Source organism: Pyxicephalus adspersus, chromosome 8 (assembly GCF_032062135.1).
Source record: "Pyxicephalus adspersus chromosome 8, UCB_Pads_2.0, whole genome shotgun sequence".
In the NCBI taxonomy this organism is placed as follows: domain Eukaryota; kingdom Metazoa; phylum Chordata; class Amphibia; order Anura; family Pyxicephalidae; genus Pyxicephalus; species Pyxicephalus adspersus.
Window position 1 is genome coordinate 23581159 of NC_092865.1, and position 25452 is coordinate 23606610.

Sequence of the window (25452 nt, forward strand, 5' to 3'; positions counted from 1 at the left end):
ATCATCAGCCGTAGCAAACAACGATATTCCATTATTATAACTAGATTTTTCTAGATTCTTCTCTGTCCTTTTACTCCTCTGCAGTGCTTCATATTTAATGATGCTATGACAACAGACTGCAGCACCTCTCTGCTTTCCCTAAGAATCTCACTGATGCCATACTCTGTGCGAATCAAGCTCTGCAAAGATTCTGACACACACAACCCAGAGGCCAAAACTGTAAGATTATGTGGTAATTGCCCAGAAAGGTTCACTTTTATAAAGAGCTTGCATTTTCTTCTGCCAGTCCTAAAAAAGCACCTAAAACGTACAAAGCAACAATGACGTGTGTGTGGATGGCATTTCACACGTGGCTTCTCTTTCCTAGACACGTGCAGATCATAATCAGATGCCGCATAGAAGCTGCAGACTTACTGAACTCTGATTAGAGGAAGGAAAATGTGTCTTGCTGCATACTGAGAAGAAAAGTTCTGCTGTATTTTATTTAGGATATGTTATGGGGGGATTCTACTGCAGATATGAGTATCTAAATGCAATGATGTACAATCATGTACAGGACTACTGTGATATAGGGGAGCTACTGCTTCTTTTTAACCAAGATAGGTGATTGCCTAAACATTTATAGGAAAGCAAAATCTAGTCTTGCTACATACTGACTACTAAAGCTGGTGCCACATAAATGTTGGGATCACAGAAGTAACCAATAATCATGTTACTAAGGTAATGTTACACCATGGCCCAGGGGAAGCAATGCAATGAATACGTGGTCATGGCAAAAACACTGCAATTCACACTGAGGTGGCCCTTAAAAAATGTCCTCAACCACTCACATGTGCACCAAGCCCTTTGGAACATTACAGAACACTGACTGTCCACATTCTTGAGGGTTTAAAACCACTTGTCTAGTGACACTCCTTTCAATCAGCCACAGCTTAGGGAAGCCTAGCAGCCTCTGGAAGAAACTTGATAGAGATTGGCTTCTATAGAGTAATATTCCACTAAAATTAAGGCTATGTACACAAGTGCAATAATTGTCGTTGGAAAGGATCTTTCACAATCCTTTCTAACTACTACACGATGCAAGAACAAGTGCTGTACATACAGCACTGTTCTGCTCTATAGCTCTGCTCTATAACGGCACCCTGCTGCGTCCTCTCCCCCTTCATCTACGATCGATTGGTGTCCATCGTCAGTGGATCCGCCAGGATGGTCTTTCGGCCTATGGACGACGAGGGCTGTACACACGCAAGGTTCTCTTCCGATATCAGCCCGGAGCCAATTATCAGATGAGAACCATTGCACGTGTGTACCTAGCCTTACTCTCCTATATTGTATTATCTGCAACTTGTATCTCCAGTATTCTTCTGATAATCCCATCTCCTCTGTTCATTCAATAATTTAGCTCTTCTCTGTTGTAATATTCCACCTATCCTCTGTCCTTAATAGTGTGTCATTCCACTAATAGGAAAGTTTGTCTGGAGTTTGTTTTTAATTTTCCATTATTGAGTACAACACCCGTACTTTACCCTAATAAAACAAATCCCAACTAAGCTTTACATTAAATGATTTACATCATTCCCATATTTACCTCCAAGCTGCATAAAAATGCCCCTCCTCCTCCCCATCTTACGACATTTTCCTCCTTTTTTTTGAGACATTTCCAAGCCATTTTGGCTTTTTACTCTTCAAAGACAGGTAAATTGCTAGATTGTTTTTTACATTATTGACTTTATTATTGTTCAGAATGTTTGGACAAGTTTGGCCAAACAGGCCTACAACCAAAGCGTGGTAATTCTTAATTACTCAATAGGATAACCTAATCCTAACAGCTACCCCTCCTTATGATGTTTAATGCTATCATTTCTCCTAATCCTAATATTATATTTTAAAATTAACTTCCCAATGAACCCTAACCTAACACTTAATTCATAACAGATAACCCAACAATTAACCCTAAGACAACCCTTTACCTAACCCTTTGTGATATAACTATTAGCTTGAATATTGAACCCCTTAAGGTAAATGCCTGTAGGCAGATGGGATGCCTAAAGGTACACACACACACCAGATAATGACGTTCATACTCACCTAAAGCAAAACTCTGACATGTGTATGGTGGTCCCCTGACTTTGTTCATCAACCCACAGTGGCAGATTCATGAACGATAAATCAGTAATAATGGCTGTGTGGTCTATAGAGTAGAACACAGCAAAGTACTGCTCGCTCATCCTTTCCCCTCTCCTCAGCACAGTGTGCGTTCGCTCATCTTTTTTGTGTTTGTATTCTCTAGATTTGTGTTCAGCCAATGACACCTTGGCTGTTCTTTGTCAATACTACTTCTCAATAGCCTTATACTCAAAACGCACATGTACTATAGAGTTCCTTTATACTACTTCACACCACATTCATCAGATAAAGTAAGATTCCATAAACTGTATTAAGGTCTTCTGCAGCTCATGCCAGGTTGTGTTATTCCACAAAACCATGCAGTGGTATTCCATCAGATACTATAATAGTAGTTTTCCTCTAGTAGCATTTTAACCTCAGATAAATGTTCGCTCTTATTTATTAATGCTTTGTCTTCTATCTCTCTTTGTAATCCCTGATGTGGAAAAATGAAGCCTTCTCACAAGATAAGGTATGTGGGAGTTTGAATCATAAATATTACGTTTATTATTAAACAGCTGGTACAAATAACAGCGTTTAGAGTGTGGGCATTGCCCAGCTGAAAGACACGATGTTCTCCTCAGCTTGGCTGGATCACAAATCCAAACTTTGTGTGCAAACATCGAACTCTCTCTGGAGGGTGACCTCAGGGATGTTATTCTAACATTCTGCAAAAACATAGATTACGGTGTTATTCTCAGGATACAATCATTAGACATCCTTTAAGATCACACAATTAAAAGCCATTCTACATATTGTTACTCAAAGTTAAAGCAGACCTAAACTCAAAAAAACAAAAAGTTACCAGGAGTTAGTACTAATTGGCAAAAGAGACATGAAATGTGTATTTTATCAAAAAATAATACCCTGGCTCCTGATGGCTTTTTTCTTTAAGCTCTACACTGTACGGCAGGAGTTACAACATCAGTGGCCATCCAATGGACCAAAAGGATTGCCATGTTTATGGAAGTCCATCATGGAGCCAGGGGTGAAGATTCTGCCTTTCAAGGATGCGGCAATGACAGGTCTTGGACCTGCCAGTGCTGCGGGGTTGCTGTACACAGGTGATCATGTGCCAAAATCTGCAAGTATTCTGTGCAAATTACTGATTTTGCAAGTAGCTCACCATTTAGCAACACATTTAGTTCCACTTTAAGATGACCCTTTTGTTGGTTGGATTATTCTAAAGGGTAATAAATTGGTTTGAACTAGGGACTTTATAGCTCAGCACTTTCTTTTTTGAGTTTTCAATGGAATTGGTAAGGTAGAACATTAAAACATATTCATGCTTACTCCCACAAGTTTATTTAAAGCACAACTCCTCTTTTTTCTATAAATAGAGTGAACATTTCTGTCAGGTTTGTGTTTCTTTCTGTTTCTGGTAAAACTTTCCATTACTTCTTGTCCCTATGATGCCATGCAAGATATTGGGGGGGAGATAGGTGTCACCAGGACAAGATGCTAAGGACAGAGATAATAAAAACTGTCATACATTGTCAGTTCTAACTCTTTCTAAGAATGCATACAATTAGTTTTTGTCTACTTGGAATAGATATTGCATAGATTTTTCTTCTGACATATGGAAGCAGACACATGTAAAAACATATATGAGATGAATGGCTACAAGGAGCTAGATCTCAGGATATTTTCGCCCATTTTTATGAAACTAGGCATGAATCATGAAGGACAATGCTCTGGCTAAGGGAGTTCATGTACATCAGAGAGATTTGGGGAGAAACCAGTAAGAAGTGCAAATTCAATAAACCTTAATCAAGTTGTTATATCCATTACATTGCCAATGTGTCGAAAGTCCCCCCTTATCAGCTTTGGAAAAAAAATAGGAACTAAGTAGCCTGTTAAATTTAGAAATGATGTAGCAGTCAAACAGAAAACAACCTATCATCCAACATATACAATATTGTATTCCAATATCCAGTTGTATTGCTTTAGTCCATTATTATTGATTCATGCTTTAGACATTGAGGGCTCATTGGCCTGCCATACCAAAGCATTAAGACAAACAACCTCTGCCCATCTTGGAGTATTTCTAATACTTCAGTGGTTAAGTGCATATGACTTCCAGACAAATCAATGCAATGTAGATTTGATTGCAGTACAAAAATGTCATGTAATTTTCAAGATTGCCCACAAAAAAATGTTGTCTCAGCTCCATGACCCCAGGTTCCACAGCAGTTACAGTGACAAAACTCAAAATCAGTTCCCCTTCTGGGGGTTGCAGTTGATCTATATTCTTCATGCTGTGTAGTTCTAGCATTTATGAGACATGGGTGCAATCCCAGGGTATCTGTCACTTTCTTCACTTTAAGATTGACTCCTTACCTTGAATATCTATAAAAGGAGTCACGCTGAAATTTTATAGTTCACTGCTCCACTGTTCCAGCATGAACTAATCTTTCAGAAACAAAATTCTAAATTTGTCATTGATGGCTGCTCTGCTCCCCTCACCCCCTTCTGTAAATAGTTTAAGGCATTAGCAATCGGGAAATCTACTTGATTATGTCCAATAAATGCACCAAGACTGTTATAATACCAACCATTCCTACCCATTATTCTGCTAGTGTATACAGTCATTTATACCTTACTCTCTGTGCATTCACATTATTATTTATCTGTGATTCTGCTGGAGACTGATGAGCGATGTCACTGTCTTAGTCCATATACTTATTCCCATATCATAACCACTGAATTCAGGAACGGCTGGGTCTAACAACTGATAATGAATTATTAGCTGTTTCCATGAGTCCATTCTACTAACCAATGCTAAATATTCACTATAAGGGGAATTTAAACTCATAAATAATGTTAGAAAACAGCAAAACCAACAGATGACATGACTGAAACTATTTTCAGAGCTGGTGTATCGTGTTCTGTTAATATTTTAGAGCGCTAAAGGTGTTCCAGCTCTGACCTTCAAAACCCCAAAACATGAGGTTATTATTTTAATGTATGTTTTTGTATTGATAATTTGATATGATCTGTGCAGGGGCAGGAACCCCTACTAAATGTATTTAATTAGACATATATTCTTTGCATCAGGGGTCCCCAACCCCCGGCCATTTGACAGGTGGGCCGTGGCTCTGGCCCGTGCACCCCGCAGTGGGGTCAGGAGAAGGAGCCCCACTGGGGACTATGCCCCCCGTACGGATCACAGGCACTGGGCTGTGGGCGGGTTGTGTCTCTGGACAGGGTCAGACCTGGGATGGGAGAGTGGGCGGGTTCTGGCATCATGACATCACCCTGGGGGGAAATTTCTTCCCCTTTGAGTGACACACGGCTCCCTGCACGTGCGCAGTCCGGAGTCCACGAGATCAGTGGTCCATGAGCTCTAAAAGGTTGGGGACCACTGCTTTACATTGACAGTCAGTGTATAACACCCCTCTTCCTTTGGTAGTCCAAATTCAGTTCTTATATAAGGCAAAAAGGGGTCATGCTAGTGGCCTTTCTGAGTGGCATTAGACCCCAATCGGGTAGGAGGACAGTGAGCCACATCTCAAGGAACCCTTGGCAACCAATGTTGGAACCCTATGCCTCAGACCTTTTACCATGTTTCAGTCAGTTCTGTCCCTAAACAATCTTGTAAATTCCTTTTCCAGGACTGGACAAAGTATTTTAAACAAGGTCTAGCTAAATATCTCAATAATTTGGTCCTTCTTCCTCCTGTTGGCCACATTGTTTGCTAATTTTGCCATCCTTCGAAGTCATGTGACTTTGTGATATTTTATTACTAATGACATTTCATATGAAAAAATATAACTAATAGTATTTAGATGTTTGTTGATAAAAAGTTGAAAGTAGAACATTGCTTTTCCTAACTCTGAGTCCATTCAGTAATTCTATTTTTGTGACTGGCATAAGCCTGCGGCGGCACTTGTGTGTCTCGTCCTTGCCTTGTAGTCAGATACTTACATGCTATATGGAGTCAGCGAGAGACTGGTTGGTGGAGTGTGCTGTTTCCATGGCGACAGATGATCAGAGGATTCTGACAAAAATAGAAAGTCTATATTTAAGCTAATCCTGTTGTTATGGTTTAGCCGATAGTTTATATGCAGTGCACGGTGTATGGTGTGACTCAGTACCTGCTTTATATCTCTTCTCAGGCACATTTGGCAGCAACAGCTGGATTCCTTTAGACAGAGTGAACCTCAAAATAGGGTAGTCATCTGTCAAGATAAGTCAAAATTACAGATAAATAAATTTATATATGTATACACTTCTGGCTGATATTTGTGGAAAAAATGGAGCTGGAGGAAAACGTGATCTTTTTATTAAACAGGTGTTTTTTTACTGCAGAAAACTGCGCTAATATCAAAGGCTGATGTAAAGCAAGAGCGTCCTCTACTGGATAGTCTGTACCTTACTATTGCGGGTATGTATGCCATTCACATCTGTGCATTTGTCTGCAGAAAAAAAACACATTTTACTTTTGCTGAGAGTAAAAACGAAGACAGTCAACTAATACATATGCAGGCTGTCCAGATAAATGTGCTGCACTGACAAAAAAATCTGCTATAAAGTGCTTTGAAAGGTTATGTACAAATATTTAAAATCTTATGAAAAAATGTATTTTAGGGCGTCCTATGTGGTTTTAATACATTGTAATATTTTCCCCTAACTTATCTCTCTCTTTTATATAAACATAAAGAAGATTTGTCTTCACACATGTCAAACAATGTGTTGGAACATGCCACAAATAAAAAAGAACTGCCCAAACAGATGTAAACTGGTCCACAGTGGAATTGACATATTGCTTCTACATCTGGCTTGTTGAAAAGGCCAAAGAAAGCAAAGTTTCCATAAATAGAAAGCTAAGCCCCACCATCAACTAACAAGACAAGTGCAAAGGATTAGTGATTCCCCTGTGAAGGCTGCACAAGGATAAAGAATGGATGTGAACACATAATAGTATATATATATATATATATATATATATATATATATATAATAAAAGCATTGTCTGTAGCTTTAGGGGGTGCCAAAACAAAAGAAGGATTTCCTTCCCTTTACTTATTATTTATTTTACATAAAAGTACAAAATAAGTTATTTGTACTACATGTAAAGTTCTTTTATAAGTATTCTCTTTTTTGCTAGTAGAGTCTTCTCAGCAGGATTTTTGCCACAGATTGTGCTACAGGTTGAATGATGGCTTATTTCTGAAAATGCTAATTGTTTGTCGGATATGTCAAAGCAGTGTATTTATTATGTTCCGAGCCAATTACATTAAACAACTATGGAGAAAGATAAGTTAAAATAAAATTAGTGCTCCTTGTTTGCATACCTGTACCAGTGTAATAAGGTATAACAACCAGGCAGTTAACATTTTCAGAAGGAAAATATTGACTGAATAAAGTAACTCCTGGCCAGGCACATTCAGTCCAAACACTGGCAGGTTAATCGAGGAATGCCAGGTATGCCTGCCAGCCAACTCTGACCTGGACATGTGCAGCTCAGACAATTTTGACAGATGGGCAGCGATCAGTCAGGTAAAAATACATATTGCAGAAGGGACATCACCTGTCCATTTCTACAAAAGGGACCTGCCTCATGCTACATATTTAGAGTGGAACTTTAGTTACTTATTTTAATAATGATAAGGTCAACATTCAAAAAAAATATCCTAACATACAAAAGCTGGAAGAAAAGCAAATGTATTATAAATTTATTTAGTCCAGTGCGTCCATTGAAAAATTAGAAAATAAAAACTGCCAGCTGCATGTTAATTTTCTAGCTGTTGACTTTGCAAGATTTAGACTCTACGCAGACACTACCTGCGTAAGATTTTCTCACTGTAGGTTTCTTCCAGGTACTTCAGTTTTCTCCCCTTTTCCAAAAACCTACTCCTAAGTAATTGGCTTACCCCTAAAACTGGCCTTCCACTGTGTTAATATGACTATAGTTGGGAGATTAAATTGTGAGATCTTCTATAGGGCAGTGAGATGGCTATGGACTTTATATAGCTCTGTGTAATAAGTTGGCACTATATGTAAGTAATAATAAATCATTTTTAACATATCATATATATATATACATATATATATATATATATATATATATATATTGTGACATAACCTCCTAAGCAAAAGTAAACAACTAAATCTGAGTTTTACTATAAATGTCATGCATTCTCCTTTAATTGTACATTATCTATACAGTTTCTCTTCCATAAAATGACAACTATAGGGCAACTTAAACTCACAATGAGATTGAATCCTGTGGTAACCTTCCCTTGGTAAGCTGTGACTGGTATTTGACTTTTGTGTCTGTTTACAGCGAAAACCACACATTGCTTTTACTGTACAGAATCTATAAAATAAAAAGGAGAAAACATCATATCAGAACAGGGTCAGTGGATAAGTTAGGGTATTATTTTATTGGAACCAAACCATATATGCTGCCGTTGTGGACTTCCTTCTAAAAATGCTAGTGAAAAAAAAAAAAACAACTGTTGATTACATCAGAAATTCAGAGCTGTCCTATGTCCTCTGCATACCTCTGCACTTGTGTTATCTCAACAAGACTTCCTAATTCTCCTGGACTGCAGAAGGCCTAGCCTAAATGCTCCTCACTTAACGACCAGGTTCCATTCCCGCGACCTGGTCCTTAAGCAAATTTGTCATTAAGCAAGGAGCAATGGAGAGACCTGGTCTGCAGCACTGCGAGCATACAGCATCTATCAGTGACAAGCTCACTGACAGTCTGCAGCCCAGGGATTGGGAAGGATCGCAGAGGAGGAGGAATACAGAGGAAAGCCAGAAGACCGAAGAGAACACGCCACATAAACTTACACTGTACTTACAGTTCTTTTTCTGTAGTTGTAGGGTTTATTAAAGGAATAAGACATGTGGATATGTGTTATCTTGCCTAGACATTTGCTTTAAACGTACGCTATAATAGATTTGGGTGAATTTGCAAAACATGGTGGGATTTCTTTTATAAAAGGCAGTTTCGACCTTTTCCCACTTTATGTAAAAACTAAAATAAAATTTGGTTGGATATGGGTTATATTATTTTGTTCATTGTACAGTATAATATAAAAACTCATAATAACTCCATTACCTCTTCCAGAAGAAAATAACAGTTGGGAAAAGAGTGATAAGAGCCGAATGAAACATGGAACGATATGCAGCTCCACGCATTGCCATATCCTGGATGAGATCACACTGTGAGTCGGATATGTTTATCTAATAAAACAAACATAAAGGATATTACAAACATCTAATGCACTCTACCCAGCTAGCCAGGATATTAAAAAAAATAGTTGTATACTTGTAAAGACACACTGCTCTAGGAAAGAAACAGTGCAAAATATGGCCCCCTAAATAAATGGTTTTATGTCATGATTTTTTTTTCCTAGTAATCTAAATTCGGAAAACTAGTAGATACTAATATATTTTTTTTTTTTTGTCAGGGGTTGTATAAACTATAACTCCAAAGCATACATCAAAAGGGGGCTTATCTGGAGGTGGCCCCTTCTTCCATAAATGTGCAGCCACCCAACAGAAACCCAACATTGCTCAAACCAGTGGAAGATCCCCAGTTTGTGTCTGCATCATCTCATAAGGAGTAAAGCCACATACACTCATCAGATGAATCTTGTCTAATAATATCTTCATGGCTAATATCAGATGAGAATCCGGCTTGTGTGTTGTGTTGTCGTTCATGGATCAGTCTTGGCAGACCCACGAACAACGATGAATCGTAGTGAAAGTGAAGGGGGGATTGCAGCTTTAAGTGAAGCTGAACTTGACCTATGCAGGACAAAATATCAGGCTCATTTTCCTATGAACTCACCAATTGCTTATACTTATTTTTCTTTTACTGACTCACAGCTCTATTTATCTATGGGAGTGAGAAGAAGTTCTGCCTCTTCTCATCCCTGACTAATCATCAAGTCACAACTACGTGTATGGCAAAAGAGCAGAAGAGGTGTAATTCATATAAACCCCATAATGAAGGGTATTGGTTATGTCAAATCCACAGTGCAGCATGGGCAACTAGTTGGCACGTTTGACAAAAGCCAGCTGGGTGAATACCAAGGTGTTAGGTTTCCTCTAATTGATGTACTACGTGAGAACATGCTGGTAAAAGGGAAAATCTTCTTTCCTGAAATGTCACTTGTGAGGTTCTACCTCTTAATATATTTTATTTTCTGTATATTATAAAGAGTGATTTCTTCTGCATTGGGGTCCATTTATAATAATTGGGCTAAAATAACACAATGCACCGCAACACACAATAAAATCTTAGGCAGGTTATTTTAATTGTTACTTAGTGTAATTGACCCTTACCGATTTCTATTCTTCTCCACCTCTGAGACAAATTCCCAGTGTAGACTTTATTAGTTTCTTTATTTGTTACCCCACTGCAGAACTGTACAAATGTCCCCAAATGGTCTCTCTTAACCTTACCCGAAGTTTTGGTGGGGTGTCACATGCCAGGAAGAGTTTAAGAATGATGTTAACTTTTTCACGCAAGATTGCTTCACTGTTTAACCTGCACATTCCATATAAAGCCAATGCTTCAACCGCATCACACATGCGAAGGAATCTAAAAAGAGAAAGTTGATTTTGGAGTGAATGTTTAATTTGGAGCCATTCCCTGAAAAGTGTTTTTCAATCCATGAAATTTTTCCAATCAGTCATACTAAAGGGTATATTTATAAGCAATTTGAAGAGGGATTAATTATATGAAAGTGGTTGTTTTATAGTTCAATGTGAACTAAGATGACTAAATGCAGGAGTAAAGCAGAACAAAACATAACCTGTAAAAATGTGTGAGCAGGCAGATTTGAATATTGTAGAAGGGACAGGCAATTTCCCCTCTGCAAAAGACAAAAAAAACCTTACCCGCCTGATAGCAATTTTTTATTTATACTCACCTGTCCTTGCCCTTTCATGGGTGCTAGGAGATTGCGAACAGGTAGGTAAGTTTATTTATTTGCAAGAAACACTTTACCTGTCCTTTTTGCAACAATGAACCTGGCTGCAATGTTGTTTCCTAAGTTTTGTTCCACTTTAACTGGAGATGGGTAAATGTACATGACAGGTATTAAGTAGACATGGTCAAATAAACAGATGCATTTGTTTAAAAGTAGGTGTCATTTTTAGTTGATCCACTAGGTCGAGCTGTGTTCCTCTTTATTTGAAATGAAAACAAGTGTATAGTAATTCACTGCACATAATGGTAAAACAAGCACTTTTGTTACATGAATCACTATGCATATTGTAAATAAATATAAACCTAAAACTACAACTGTTTTCACCTACAAATAATATACTAATATAATGCAAAGCCATTTCAAACAGTGTAACTGTTTCACGTACCTGATGACTTCAATGCAGAAGGACAAATCATTCACCAAATAATTTACAACAATTGCATGGTTGATTGCAAAACAACGCCTTAGATGTAAAATAGATGGATCTTTTGGCTTAAAGGAGAAAGAGGGTCTTTTTGATTGTTCATATTTGCATGCAGGATGATCTACAATAAGGCAATAAACATAAATATATTACCATTTATCAAAAACAAAACAAATACACATGTACACATGTACACATGTGTTCTCCCACTAAGGATTCTGGTTTAAGGAAAATATCTGTCCAATAAAACCTTCTTGATCCACAAAGATATTTAAAAACATCTGTGTATCAATGTTCAACTATTATACTATGTGTAAATTGTCATTTCTAGTTTTTCTTTAAGATATGCATCCGGTCTTTTGTACATTATACAGTAGGTTTTCCTCTCAGTTTGCACTGTTTTTGCCTTCAAATTCACTATACTTATTTTATCATAAAGACTGATTTTAGGGCAGAGCGCACAGGCAATTGTCCAGGGTTCCACGAATCTGGAAAGGTGTCTTGATATTCTTTAAACCTATGTAAAAAGTATGCAGCCGATGACAAAACTGCATTTAGCGAGGTTATAGATTATTATTATTATTATTATTATTATTAATAGTATTACTAAACAGTATTTATATAGCGCCAACATATTACGCAGCGCTGTACATTATATATAGGGGTTGCAAATGACAGACAGATACAGACAATGACAATAGAGGCCCTGAAGAGCTTACAATCTAAGATTAGGTTATATCTAATTTTTAAAATATGCCACCCCATGTCATTGTTTCTAAGAAAAAAATATTATGGTTCCAGCATGGCTAAATCATATTCTCGATTCTGGCAAAAATTGAGTGGAATAACACTAAAGTCAGCTGTACATAATCAAAGAGACAACTGTTCCGTAACTGTGATCAGATGGTTCAGAAATGTTTGTCTAATTTTCTATGTTAATCTCTGATAATAGAGAAATAAAGGCTGAGCAGATAAGCCAGCTCCACATTGTACTGCACCATTTAACACTTCATAAGGATATGCATTATGAGTAGAAAGGATCTATTGTGTTTTTTACTTTATTTTTGATCGTGTACAGTCAGCTGTCTAAATCTTGTGTTCACAAACATGCAAAGCATGTTTATGCTTATTGACACTTGTGGTACCTGTTCTTAACCCAATCGAGACTGCCTTTTATAAAGGTCTGCCAGGACAAGCCCGGAGAGGTTACAGAGTGCATCATTCTTTACCATCATTGTTCTACTGGAACATAACCAGGTGAAAAGGTCATCCCTTGCCTGCAGAAACCATTAGGATGACAATACATGGTTCAATATAACAGAAAGTGATGCAAAAATTCAAAAGTGACCTACAACTAAGCTGAAAAGGGGTTAGTCAGAAAGAATTATGTAAATAATAGATACAAATACAGTAAAAATGAGGGTAGATAATGCTAGACAGCTAAAGTGACAGCTAACTTCAGAGGTTTTTTAACTTAGTAGAAACTTTTAGAAATACATATACTATGAAACAAGAGTCACAAAAAACAATTTACACCTTTCACACTTGGTCCTAGTGTTTGGAAGCACCAATGAGCCAACTTTGAATGATGCATTGGTTCTGTGTTTGGAGCTAGAACATTTTTGATCTGGTTTAGATTTGCATAGGCCTAAATTAGAATATACTGTACCACTTTTCATCCATGCTCTTGAAGACAAATGCCTGAGCACTCTGTAGTATACTTGTTGACACAGAGCTCATCTTAGGAATTACCTCTATGATGACAGCATCACATTGCAAGAGTTTTCCTGCCAGAAAGGACAAGCAAAAAAAAAAATACAAGGAACAGGCTGAATCTTCTAATAATTATCCATTCTTACATAACATATATAGAAAATGGTCATCAGATTAAGAACTAAACTCTCTTCAAAGTTATATGAACTACATTACATCAAAAATAATTTGCCATACACTACAATGTAGAATTGATTTGATACATTTTTGGCAATAATAACCATGTACAATATTTTTGGGTGCACTTCCAATACAATCTTCCAATAAAATCTGAGCCTTTTTTACTTTCACTGTCAAAATTTTGTAAATATCAGACCTTGTTCCTATTAAACAGAAGTCTGACCACAGTACTTCCTCATATAGGTGACAACGCCTCTTGTGACTTGCTACCTCTCAGAGGTAAAGGACACTGGAGAAATTATCCTTATTCTTGGCTGCAGCAGACAGATGACATTAACTTAGACTAGACAAAGTCACTTAGTCATCCAAGGACTGTTTTTTGTAATGAAAGGTTATAAAAAAATACTTTTGCTGTATATTGTGACGTGCCAGGAATGTATTGATGCAAACCATTATAACTGTGATAAGCCAGCTAAATAGGGGTTCTTCCATGGGTCTGATTATTAATATGCTGCCTTTTACTTCCCCTGTGTATGGATCATACAACTATACCTGGATTTTTCTGAAAGAAATGTTGAAGAATTATTTCTATGTATGCTTGTTCTTGCTTTGGATTGCTCATGGCACCCAGTCTCTTTACGGTCAGCCAGAAAATTAGCGGTTCCTCAGAATGATTCATCCTCAGATACTGTCGGAAAAACTCCAGATGGACTGGGTCATGAAGGACTTCATATAGTGTCCTAGAAGGTCAAGAACACAAGGCAGGGTAAGCCCCATAGAACAAGAGAACTAAGAAGAAAAAATGAGGTAGGGGAGTGTGAGTGCAAAAGGTATACAGCGATAAATAAATAAATTATGTAAGAACATAAGAGATATGGGGTGTATAGGTGACCCTATAGAGATTACTACCTCTTCCACAAAACAATTATGCATAGTTAGCCTTAGAGCAAAAACTGTGCCCTACAATAAACTGCACATTGTGCTCACTCTACCCTTACATACTGCAAAAAAAAAAAAAGATCTTGACATGGTGGACTATGTTTACACCATTGTGATGTACTGTCACCACAATCTTGTTTGGTGTCCAGAACAGGTTAGATTCTATTTACTCTTCTTTATATCCTAATGAATGCTTTGATCTATAAGTTAACAACTTAGTTATGTCTTGTTCTCCTATATTATCTGCTTTGCCAAAGTCATAAATTGCTCTGAAGGCTTGCTGGGGTTGGGAGGTTTAATGTCATTATTTTTACTAACCTGGTAGTTGAAGCAGTTCTTATGAAATGTAACATGTACACTACATTACTGAGTTAAGGCATGACATTGGGACTTGGGACCTACCAAAATGCATAACTTTCCTGGCATTTTGTAGTATGCAAGTAGAGACTAGGGGTCCAGCAAAGGGCACAATAACTAATTTTGGGAACGTATGACTAGGGGCCACCAGTAGTTTTTCCAGTCTTCCTGCAGGCCAGTCTGTTTAAACCTAATTTATTTAGGGCTTTTTAACCTGGAGGGGAAAATTTGTGGCCTCCCAACTGATTTGGATGAAGTAAGGTGGCTTGTCCACAGAGTTTTAAGGATGAGGGGAGGGAAATGCACCAGACACCCTATCTGAAAAACTGGAAAAATCTTAAAGCCCAAAGGACATAGCAAAAAAGATAAACACAGATCAACAGACATTGTACTAAGAGCCTTCATTTTCAAAGTTTCATCTCAACTTTTCTTTTAGAGCAGTTACACAGTATGTCTAGGGGCTCATGTCGGCGGATGCTCTTTTCAAATGCTGCATCCAAAGCAGGACAGAATCAGTCTTTTTTTGTCAAACATTGCATTTGAACACATAGATTTGTGTTTGGTTAAGAAATACAGTTTTTGGCAAAACAAGACCGCATCTGTCCTGCTTTGTATGCAGTTCAAACTCACCTTAATAGGACAAGCTGCATCCAAAGGACACCATGCAATACATTGAAAGTCAATTACAGCCTCTGAACTGCCATGTCAATTTAGGTCATGAGCAATTGTGTTGACCTGCGTTTGACGTATGTACCAATCGCACATCAAACAAAAACAAAATGCCTATTATCATAAACTCTCAACAGGTTTCTATCTGATGACAGTGCAGTTCAATAGTCATCAGAGTTACAGAATGCACTGCAACTGATTTGCCTATACATGGCCCTGTCCTTATGCTACACCACAATTCTGTGCGAGGACACTTGTGATAAGGGGTTGTGGTTGTGACTCAGCATAAATGGCATTGAACACAATAGTAAGAACACGGGGAATGCAGGAAAAAGTGAAAGTATGTTTAAAATCATAGCATAGAGGTCTGAAAAGGAAATAATGGTGTGATAGAGAACTAATGGAGAATTAATATGTTGTGTGTTGCTTGTTTTGACAAATGTTAGTAAATTGTAAACATTAGGTAAAACTTGCGTAAAAATTCTTTTTTCAATGGTTAAAATTCAGGTTTGCATCAACTTTAATAAAATTCTCAGAATTAACAAAACATGGCCTTATTTTCATCAGCTAAATCCGGTATGTGCCCCAGTTAGCTCCACCAAGTTGCCTATCTTCTGCCTTTTTTCTATTACTTTTATTAATAAATACAAATGTTACCTCAGAATTCTGTGTGGCCAAACATTAGTGATAAGTGCAATTGCATAGATCAGCAGTGTGTAGAATACCTTGGTCTAGTGGATGGTTTATGTAGTAGTATTTTCTGCTTCCTTATACTTTGTACAGATGGATGAATATGTCCTCTGCATTGCTGGATGTTGGACTTGGAAGGAACTAGGAGAAGGAAATATCTGCCATAAATATATAAAATATTTATATAACCATAGAGAACACTATAACATAATCTAATTATCCCTCTCCTGTGGGAGCAATCAAACTCCTGCTGACAAAATCATCCCTAGCCGTGACAGCAGTTTATAATTACGTATTATGGATCTTTCTCTCTATATAATTGAAAAAAGCAGATCCTTGCGATTGACTAAAAGTATTATGTGTGCCATCCATCTATTCAATCACTCATTTGAATTACGATCCATTTCACCGTTATATCTAATCAAAATTAAGCTTGAAACACAAAAAGTGGTTTTGGTTACAGTGGGTAACCACCAACAGAAAACCCATATTACCCAATCATATTCCTATTCACAATTTACCCAAATAACAAACCCACCCGTTTCTTTTGTTATACATTTATATCACATTTTTCTATATCAGTTTTTTCCTATAGAAGATAGATATTATAATAAAGGTTTATCATACTAAACACTATTTATTGCACTTTCTACATTTACAAAGTGCAATCCATACGCAGGATAATCTTTGACTGACAAACATTATGAAAGCAAAAGGAAGTAAGAGACAAACGCGGTCTCTAGCTGTTTTCAATGGTTATACCAACCTTTTTCTTTATTTTAAGTAAATATTTTTTGCACATGCTGCTGTAAGCACCCCAGACAGTGTTATATTCTTTTACCGAACCTGCAACATTTGCAGGGACAGTTTGGCCTGTTATGTAAACTAGAAACATAATTGATTATTTTTTAATATTATTATTATGTATTTATGAAGCACCAAAATATTATGCAGAGCTGTACTTTAAATAGGGGTTGCAAATGACAGACAGATACAATCTATGAAACAGGAGGAGGACAGGACCCTGCCCAAAAAAAATGTAAAATCCAAGAGATCTAATAGCAGGGTCAACAGGTAATAAGAATATGCTACAGGCAAACCCAGAAAAAACCAAAAACTGCTGTGTTAATGCTTCAGGCACCAAATATGTCATTTTATTTCATTATGCATATAGCAACATATCCAAAAGTTGTTTACTTACATAGGGCTGTCCCGTCCTTGCTATAAACTTGGAACTGTTTGCTGAGCATTCCAACTGCCATCTTTGGATTCCATAAAGCAAGATCCTCAAAAGACATAGTATTGTAGTTTGCTAGAAAAAAAAGATCAATATATATACATAAAATACACTGGTTACTCGATTGGATCAGAAGTGAAACTCAACCTGTGTATACCGGGTCCTAAACTGGCATAATAAATTCATTTCAGCAGTACATGGAATAAATGACATTACCTTTCCTGTGTATTGATGGAAAAGGGGTGCATGTCTGGGCAGTGCTGTCCTTGGAATGGTCTTCTGTTTGGAGCAGGTTCAAACCTTCTAGATTCAGCTCTTTAATATCACCAGCAGGGGAACATGCCTCTGCCAAGCATAGCACCGTTCTAAACCTGTGTATTATGTGTTCTCTTTTGTCTTCCATAGGCAAACTTTCTGGTTTTGATGAAATGGGATCTGAGTTGCTGCAAGTCTTAGAAAAGAGCAGGATACTTGAAAAAGATATATGAGCAAATGCAAATAAGAAACTTTGCATGTTAATTTTTTTACAGCTATTACAACAATATTACTATTATTACTATTAATGAGACATACAATATACAACATTTGAAAATGTTTGTGCTTTAAAAAAAGCATGGATGTCTATTTTACTGTTCACATGAACAGACAATGGACCACTGCCATGATATTATATTATTACCAAAGTTTGCCTCATTTTACTGACAACCAAAGCTCTCAACAGACACTCTAAAAAAAGTCTCAAGTTCCATGTTTGCTTAGTCCTCATATTTGCTGAGATGGCACTAGTCAGAGCTAATCTCTCCTAGACAGACATACTGCAGACAAATACATAAATATTTACGGAGACCTCATACACATAACTAGGAAAAACCTTACCACAAAGTGCAGGAAGATGTTGTCTTCTACATCAAGAAACTGTTCATAATGAGAACGTAGACTCTGAGAAAACAGAAATAATGTTTTTATAGAAATAAATTCTACTTTTCAATATTGAATATTGCTGGAATTTTCAATTGGAATGGAAGATTGCATATATGTGAATATATTTAAGTAAAGACACAACCCAGATCTAGTGTGCCATTAACTTTTTTATGAATAGGTGTGGGGAACTGGATATCCCTTAACTACAATTAATATTCATTCACTTATCACATGATATTATACAGCAATAAATCAGAATTTAGCTCTCACTGGTCTGATTTTATTATACTGGACCTGATCAGCTGGTTATTGTCACTAAAGCTACGTATACACTTAACATTTTTGTTGATGAGAATGATTTTTTATGATCGTTTCCATTGACAAATAGTGACAGGTGAATGAACCAGCACTGTAAACCCAGTACCCATTCTGTTTCCATGGAAAGGGTTAGGCCAGAGGGAAAGCGTACGGCACACCGCTGTGCTTGCTTCCATTAATTAGTTGTTCCCAAGTGTTGTTCATGGATCCACATGGTGTATTAATGAATGAAGTTGGGCGACCCCTGTACACATGTCATATTCTCACTCGCAACAAGCTTTCATCTCAGGCAATGATTATCTGATGTCTATTGTGTATTGAATAAATATTGCTCTGTGAGGATCTGTTCAACACTGCAGCTTATATGATGTTTGCTTTCTGGCCTAATTCCACATCTTCAAGGAAGAGAAGCAGAACACAATTGTTTACAGTGATGTATAAAAAAACCTGACACTTCTTTTAACTACTAAAGGCTCATGTGTGAAAAATGAAATAAAAAACACCTGAAACATACATTTATTTTCAAGGTTAACTCATAAAGGCTTAGACATTACCTGGGAAAGCTCATACTGTGCTTGCAGGACTGAAGGCATTGCTTCTCGGCATGGCAACAATTCCATTAGCTGTGTCATAGTGAGTGGTGCAATATGGGCACCTAACCTAGTGGACTGAATGCTGCCAAATGTATTGGGAACCTCCATTATTTCCTGAGCACAATGAAGAAAGAATCGTTCTGTAAGTAGGATGCAGAGTTCAAGGTTCCTATCACTTTGCAGTACACTGTGAAGATCGGCCAAGTCCTGCCACAAGTCAACCAACTGAGTAGCTTCTCTCCTTCCAGTTGCTATCAAGAATGAGTAGAAAGGATGACCTGCATACCCTTCGGCTTTCAGAGCCCAGTGCAACCAGTCAGAAGTAAGCTTTGTATATTCTATATCTGTTGGAGGAAAGAGGTTTATGACTGGTGTGTGATGACGAGCGAGAGAAAAGAAAGGAAATTCAAAATGTAGTAATGGTTTGCTGTCCGTCAGATTTGGTTGCTCAGGAGTGACAAATCTCTGTTCTTGGCCTGGCCGGTTAACACAGCTATTGTTTTCTAGATATGCTGATTTTGTTATATCTCTGTTTGATAACTTAAGGTCCATTATATCTACGCCACATGTCATAAGATGCCACATCTGCTTTTTATTCTCCTTGCTTGAATATTTCTCAGATGTCCATTTTTGTCCCTGGATACTTGGAGCTTGATTGTCAAGGAGTTCGTGATTCCTTAGGCCTGCCTGTTGATGGGGTTCAAGCAAAGCTACTTCCTTGGGTAGTTTAGAAAGGCAGACGTGGTAGTGAGAAACATAAGCAGGCACCCAGTAGTGTTGTATTTTCCAAAAAGCTTCTGTTTGCATCTGTTTCAAAATGTCATGCCTAACCTTAGGATGATGACCGCTCATTAACTGCAGCATAGATGCTGTGAGAAAAAAAAAATAAACTTAATGGGGCATTTGTCCCCATCCACCTGAGACCTTTAAATGTTTTACCAATCATTGCAAATTACCTTACTTCCTGTTGAATTGAGAGCAATGGTGACAAAATGGGCTGACTTTTTAAAATTCCCCAAGACTGAAGAAGATTAACTATCATGGTGAACCTGCAAACCCGGAATATATTTCCTAAAATGAATTGACAAATGTTTTCAATCCTGAACCAGATTCATATCTTGTTGGATCACCCAGGTTCTCCTATGACAGCCCATCTTCTCCAATCTTGGAGAGCTTCAACAAATCAGGCCCAATGTCTACAGCCCTAGAGACAGTGTAGGAATGCCCCTTTAATCCAGCACTTATGTTTCCAGATAACTAATATAGGCCTGCATTCAATTCAGTATTGTTATAGATATATGTCTAGTGTGCGTTAATAATAATACACGACAGGTACTAACAACTATTTACACTGCAAGTCACCAGCACTGCGGAATCAGGGGAGAGATGAGTAGCTTTCAATATTCTGTACAGAGAATGACACAGGTCTTTTTCCAGCTCAATATTTTCATTTAAGCCCAAAATCTTTGCAGCAATCAGCCAGAAGCTTGTTAGTTCGCCACCTTTATGGGTTGTCGAGAAAAATCACATGATGATTATTGACCTATATGTATTGAATTATATGTTTTACAAATAATATTCACGATTACATAATTGAAAATTATTTTTTGTTGCATTAGACTTTTACTAAATCCACTATGCACTTTATGACTTAACTTACATGACCACCAGATGGCACAATGTAGGCACATTTATCTTTCGCTCATAACTACTTAAAACTGTCACTTATGTATTTCTTATATAAGGATAACCTATTTGGCAACTGGTTTATTGAAACTACACGAAAATATATTTCTTGCTTTGTTTTCTATAAAATATAACAATGAATATCTCAAACTGTCCAATCATTGACACAGCTAGGAAAGGTATATCTACAAAACCAACCTATAGGTAAATATTACTTTAAGTTGAGCCAATAAATATCTTGTAGCAAGCCACTGTATTCACATTGTACACTGTTCTCACACTGTTCTCAAAATTTAATAAAAAAAACAATTCACCTTTTGTTCCACATAGGAATTTACGAAACTGTAGAATACCACAAACACTTCCAAAACAATGGAGTAGCAGCTGATGGTCCGCAAATTTGTTCTCGCCTGTTATTAGATTGAAAGTGTGACAATCTTCTGAAAATAACCCTTTGATCTATGATATATGATACTTTATTTCTCGTATTTAGTTATATGCGTACAACCAAAGAAATGGCAATATATGCAATATATTTTTATATTGTTTGTATATTTTATATAACCTTTTTTTATTTGTTTTGGATAGAGTATGGAAGGGTAAAATAAACTTTTATCTATGTATTTTTTTTGCAGCACAAATAACACTTAAAAGCTGTCAGATGTCAGATTTCTCTCCACTATGTCCACAGCTCTTTAAAAAATGTTGGTGTGCATTATACCTAAAATAACAGATGTTACATGCTTTAAAATTACATAGGTTGCTTTTTCTGTGCTTTATAAAAATAACAATGTGGTTAAAAATAATCATGCAATAAAATGTAAGACATTTTACATTATTGTGTGTTGTATTCTGCTCGAAAAAATCATTTAGGAACCTGTATGTTTATTTATATCATCTGCTTGAGTATTCTGCTGCAAACCTGGTAGATATAAATTTAGAGCAATTACAGACAGTTGATTTTATACTAGTGATTGCTGTATATTCTGCTAAGTATTCTTAGATTTCACATCAACCTACTCAATCTCAAGGGTGCTGAATACATATATTCTGTATCTGTCATTATACAGCAATTAGATCCACTGAGCCGCTGGAATAATTGATGGTTAGTGTTTTCAATGAGTCATTGCCTACCACCAATGATCTGGTTCTTGCAGAAGACTTTACATGCATGCAGATTATGGTGGGTATTTGAGAATGTAAGTTTCTATATATATACTTATCATATATGAGTACAGTAGAACGAGAGAGAATTGCTCACATTCTATCTGGATGCTATCCTCTCTGTCGTGTGGGTTAGTTTGGACATTTTTTGGTTCTTTGGAAGTTTTTTTCCTTGGTGGGTTTTCTAGTAATTGCTGGCACAGAAGGTAATGCATACACAAGTCAGAGTGAGTAAAGAGCTGGAGCCGGTGCTTCTGTAGCCAGGAAATGAAGCCTTGGTGAACTGGAGTCTACATAGCAGAAAAAAGAGAGGATTAAAGAACAATTGGACTGGGCTTACCAAAAAAGAAATGTTCTCCGGGATCTGCCAAGATGTTTCCAGCCCAGCCCATAGGTTACTGTAGTGCACTCATGGCAATAAATTGTATTCTTTTCCCCATAGAAATGGAAACCTTTAGTGTCTGCATACACAGAGATGGTCCAAACAGTTTGAGCATCTGCATATGTAATATATAGAAATACCTGAAACTTTTCAGTTCTTAGATATTTTGGCAAAAATAACAACCTATTGTTGAAAGTTCACCATTTTGGAAAAATATGTTGGCATTAACATTAAAATTTTGTTTTTATTAGAAGAACAATAGACTAAATTGCTCCTAAGGGTTACCAAAGCTCCTTTAACAATTCTGAACCTAATTCTGTACCAAAAAAAAAATATTTTATCTACAATTATCTACAATGTTTTATGTTAAAAAAAAATGAAGTGTCAGAACATCTACATTAATAAAAGCACAAAAAAGGGAAAACACAGAAATACTAAATACACTAAAATTAATAATAAGAACACTAAAAAAGCACACTCCAACCACACAAAAATCAATAAATAAATTTCAATAAATAAATAAATAAATACTCCAACCACACAAAAATCAATAAATAAATTTCAATAAATAAAAAAAAATGCCTAGGCAACTAAATATATGACTTCCTGCCTGCAAATATATATTGTGCTATGAAAAGTTTAGAATCAGCTGTATGTCTGGAGGAAGATTTTATACACAGCACGGTGGCTCGGAGTTTAGCAATCTGGCCTTTGAAGTGCTGGGTCCTAGGTTCGAATTTAGGCCAGGACACTATCTGCATGGAGTTTGCAGGTTCTCCCCGGGTTTGCGTGGGTTTCCTCTGGGTACTCTGGTTTCCTCCCACATTCCACAAACATGCAGTTAGGTTAATTGGCTTCCCCCCAAAATTGACCTTAGACTGTAATAATGACATAAGACTGAGGTAGGGACATTAGATTGTGAGCCCCTTGTGAGGGACAGCTAGTGATATGGCTATGGAATTTGTACAGTGCTGCGTAATATGTTGGCGCTAAATAAATACTGTGTAATAATAATATTTAACTATACTGTAAAATTACCTTATGGGATGGCAGAGGTGGCAACAGCTCCCACCGTCGCAAAACAGGAATATAGCATGGAGTCTGGCCGAAGACCTACAGAATAGATATTATGTATAAAAAATGTCCACATTTAAAAAGCATTTTGTAAAACATATATTAGTGATACATTTTTAGATAATCAAAAAAAAGAGTTAGAAAATGAGAGTTAGAAAACAGAAAATGAGAGCTGCACTCACTGTACTGCAAAAACACTTACATTGCTGATTAACCCATCAACTGTTACATAAATTTTCAAGAATGACTTTAAACTTTTTAAAATGCATGGAAAGACAAATCATAATTCTTTACATTTTGAAATATAGACATGCCGCCCATTTTTTTTATTTAATAGTGTGGTCATTCTGCATATCAGAGCAAGCATTTCAGATCCCACACAAAGAGGTAGGTAGGGAATATCTCTGGCACTTCCTGGTAGTGTGGCACCCCCAATTCCTTCTGGGCATATTGGTTAAAGACATTGGGTCAGCTGCTTCAGGTATTAAACCACACTTCTGCGTACAAGTCAATCTGAACCTTTAGTTTTGGATGGAATGACTGCCTATTTTTTATACTGGTGAAACCAAATATTTTTGAAAGTTTTAGAAATTTCCATTAACATTTTTTTGTATGTGTAATTTGGAGACGTTCAAAAGAAACATGGTCTTGTAAAAATAAGCTTCAAGTGAGTGCAACCCAGGAGATTACAAATAAAAATGCACATGGTTCCGGAAATGTACAACTTACAGGAAGGTTCAGGAATGTGTTAAAAAAATCTCCAAAGATCTCATCATCCATTAAATCTTGGAGAGGCCGGGAGGATATTCTCTCTGTAAAAAGGAAACATCCTGTGAAAAGAACAACTAACCAGAAATCCAGAACAGATAGAAAGGGGAAAATCCTTACTGAGGGTGGTAATCATACAAGAAAGGACTTAGCCTAAATTAGTAGGAATTTTCGTTGGGCCAAAAGAGGATCGTTGCTGTTAATATTGAATATTGTACCAGGTGGCCTGGCTGGGCTCACACCTCACACCCACACTTTGTTTATGATATATTGTTGCTGACATAACTATTCCTGGATTTATGGATGGGCCCCCGAGACTTCACAATTCCAAGAAATCAAATCAGAATCTAACTCTCATTTTGTATGAAGCATATGAGAAAAAGGGGGGCTTGTTTATGACTGGAGAGCGATATGAAAGACGTATTATTTCAGGTTATTTCCTATTGGTTGCCATGGGCAACACAGACTGAATACACAAAGGCCCTGTGCTTCTCTATAGTTGTGTCTGACATATGAAAATGGGGAGAATACTCATTGAATGGGCTGAACAGGTATACACCCCTAACATTAGCAACCCTGGTATAACTAACATAAATGAGTATTTACATTTTAAAATAAAGTTTGATCTTCTACAAAAATACATGTTGTTGGAGAGAAAGGGCAAAACTGGAAATAGAATTTTACAATACAACTCAATTTACAATCGCTTCTTATATACAAAGGGAGCTTTATGAATGTCCATGGCAACCATTTAAATCTCAGTTGTCACTTTACGAGTTTACCAGGTCTGATTGGTTGCTATGGCAATGTGTACTTTGTAATTTCTGGCACTTTAATGTATACATGAAACCCATTGATGAGGTGTATGTACATGTAAATAAATATTATTGTGGATTTCCCATGTGTCACATTCCAAAAACCCCATACAAGGAGCGGATGATGCGTGTGGCCTACCCATGCTGTATTCCTGCCAGATTCCTGCAGAGTGCGCACTGCCCCTCCTGATGCTACAGATGATGCAGATTTTCGAGCCAATCAAATTGCTTCCTGTAACCCAAGGGTGAATCTTTCAAGGGTTTCTTCAATATACCGGCTCAGAGAGAAAATACTGAGAGCACCGATGACCAAAAAAACAACAAAGATAGAGAGATATTATTATTATTACTATTATTATTATTATTATTATTATTATTGTTATTATTATTATTAACCAC

General features: G+C 37.0%; 2 protein-coding genes across 2 annotated transcripts in view; both read right to left on the reverse strand.

Annotated features, from left to right (window-relative positions):
* The window catches only part of LOC140336204 (regulator of G-protein signaling protein-like), a 34888-nt gene extending 23226 nt beyond the window's left edge, over positions 1–11662 (reverse strand). Inside the window, exons 1-6 of the mRNA XM_072419209.1 lie at positions 11509–11662; positions 10594–10732; positions 9242–9366; positions 8382–8488; positions 6264–6347; positions 6094–6166 (exon numbers count right to left, since the gene is read on the reverse strand). Of these exons, the coding sequence (XP_072275310.1) occupies positions 6094–6166; positions 6264–6347; positions 8382–8488; positions 9242–9366; positions 10594–10722 (518 nt within the window). The 5' untranslated portion in view covers positions 10723–10732; positions 11509–11662. The remainder of the gene's footprint in view (positions 1–6093; positions 6167–6263; positions 6348–8381; positions 8489–9241; positions 9367–10593; positions 10733–11508) is intronic.
* Positions 11663–11970: 308 nt separating this feature from the next.
* LOC140337193 (regulator of G-protein signaling protein-like) lies at positions 11971–25331 on the reverse strand. Its single transcript, XM_072420787.1, has 14 exons — positions 25193–25331; positions 24200–24282; positions 23435–23509; positions 22112–22304; positions 21165–21260; positions 20505–20666; positions 19126–20033; positions 18209–18271; positions 17549–17783; positions 17297–17407; positions 16131–16236; positions 13993–14180; positions 13217–13334; positions 11971–12064 (listed from the first exon to the last, which is right to left on the reverse strand). The coding sequence occupies exons 1-14, from the start codon at positions 25194–25196 to the stop codon at positions 11971–11973; spliced, it is 2436 nt and encodes an 811-aa protein (XP_072276888.1). The 5' UTR covers positions 25197–25331.
* Between the last annotated feature and the right edge of the window lie 121 nt (positions 25332–25452).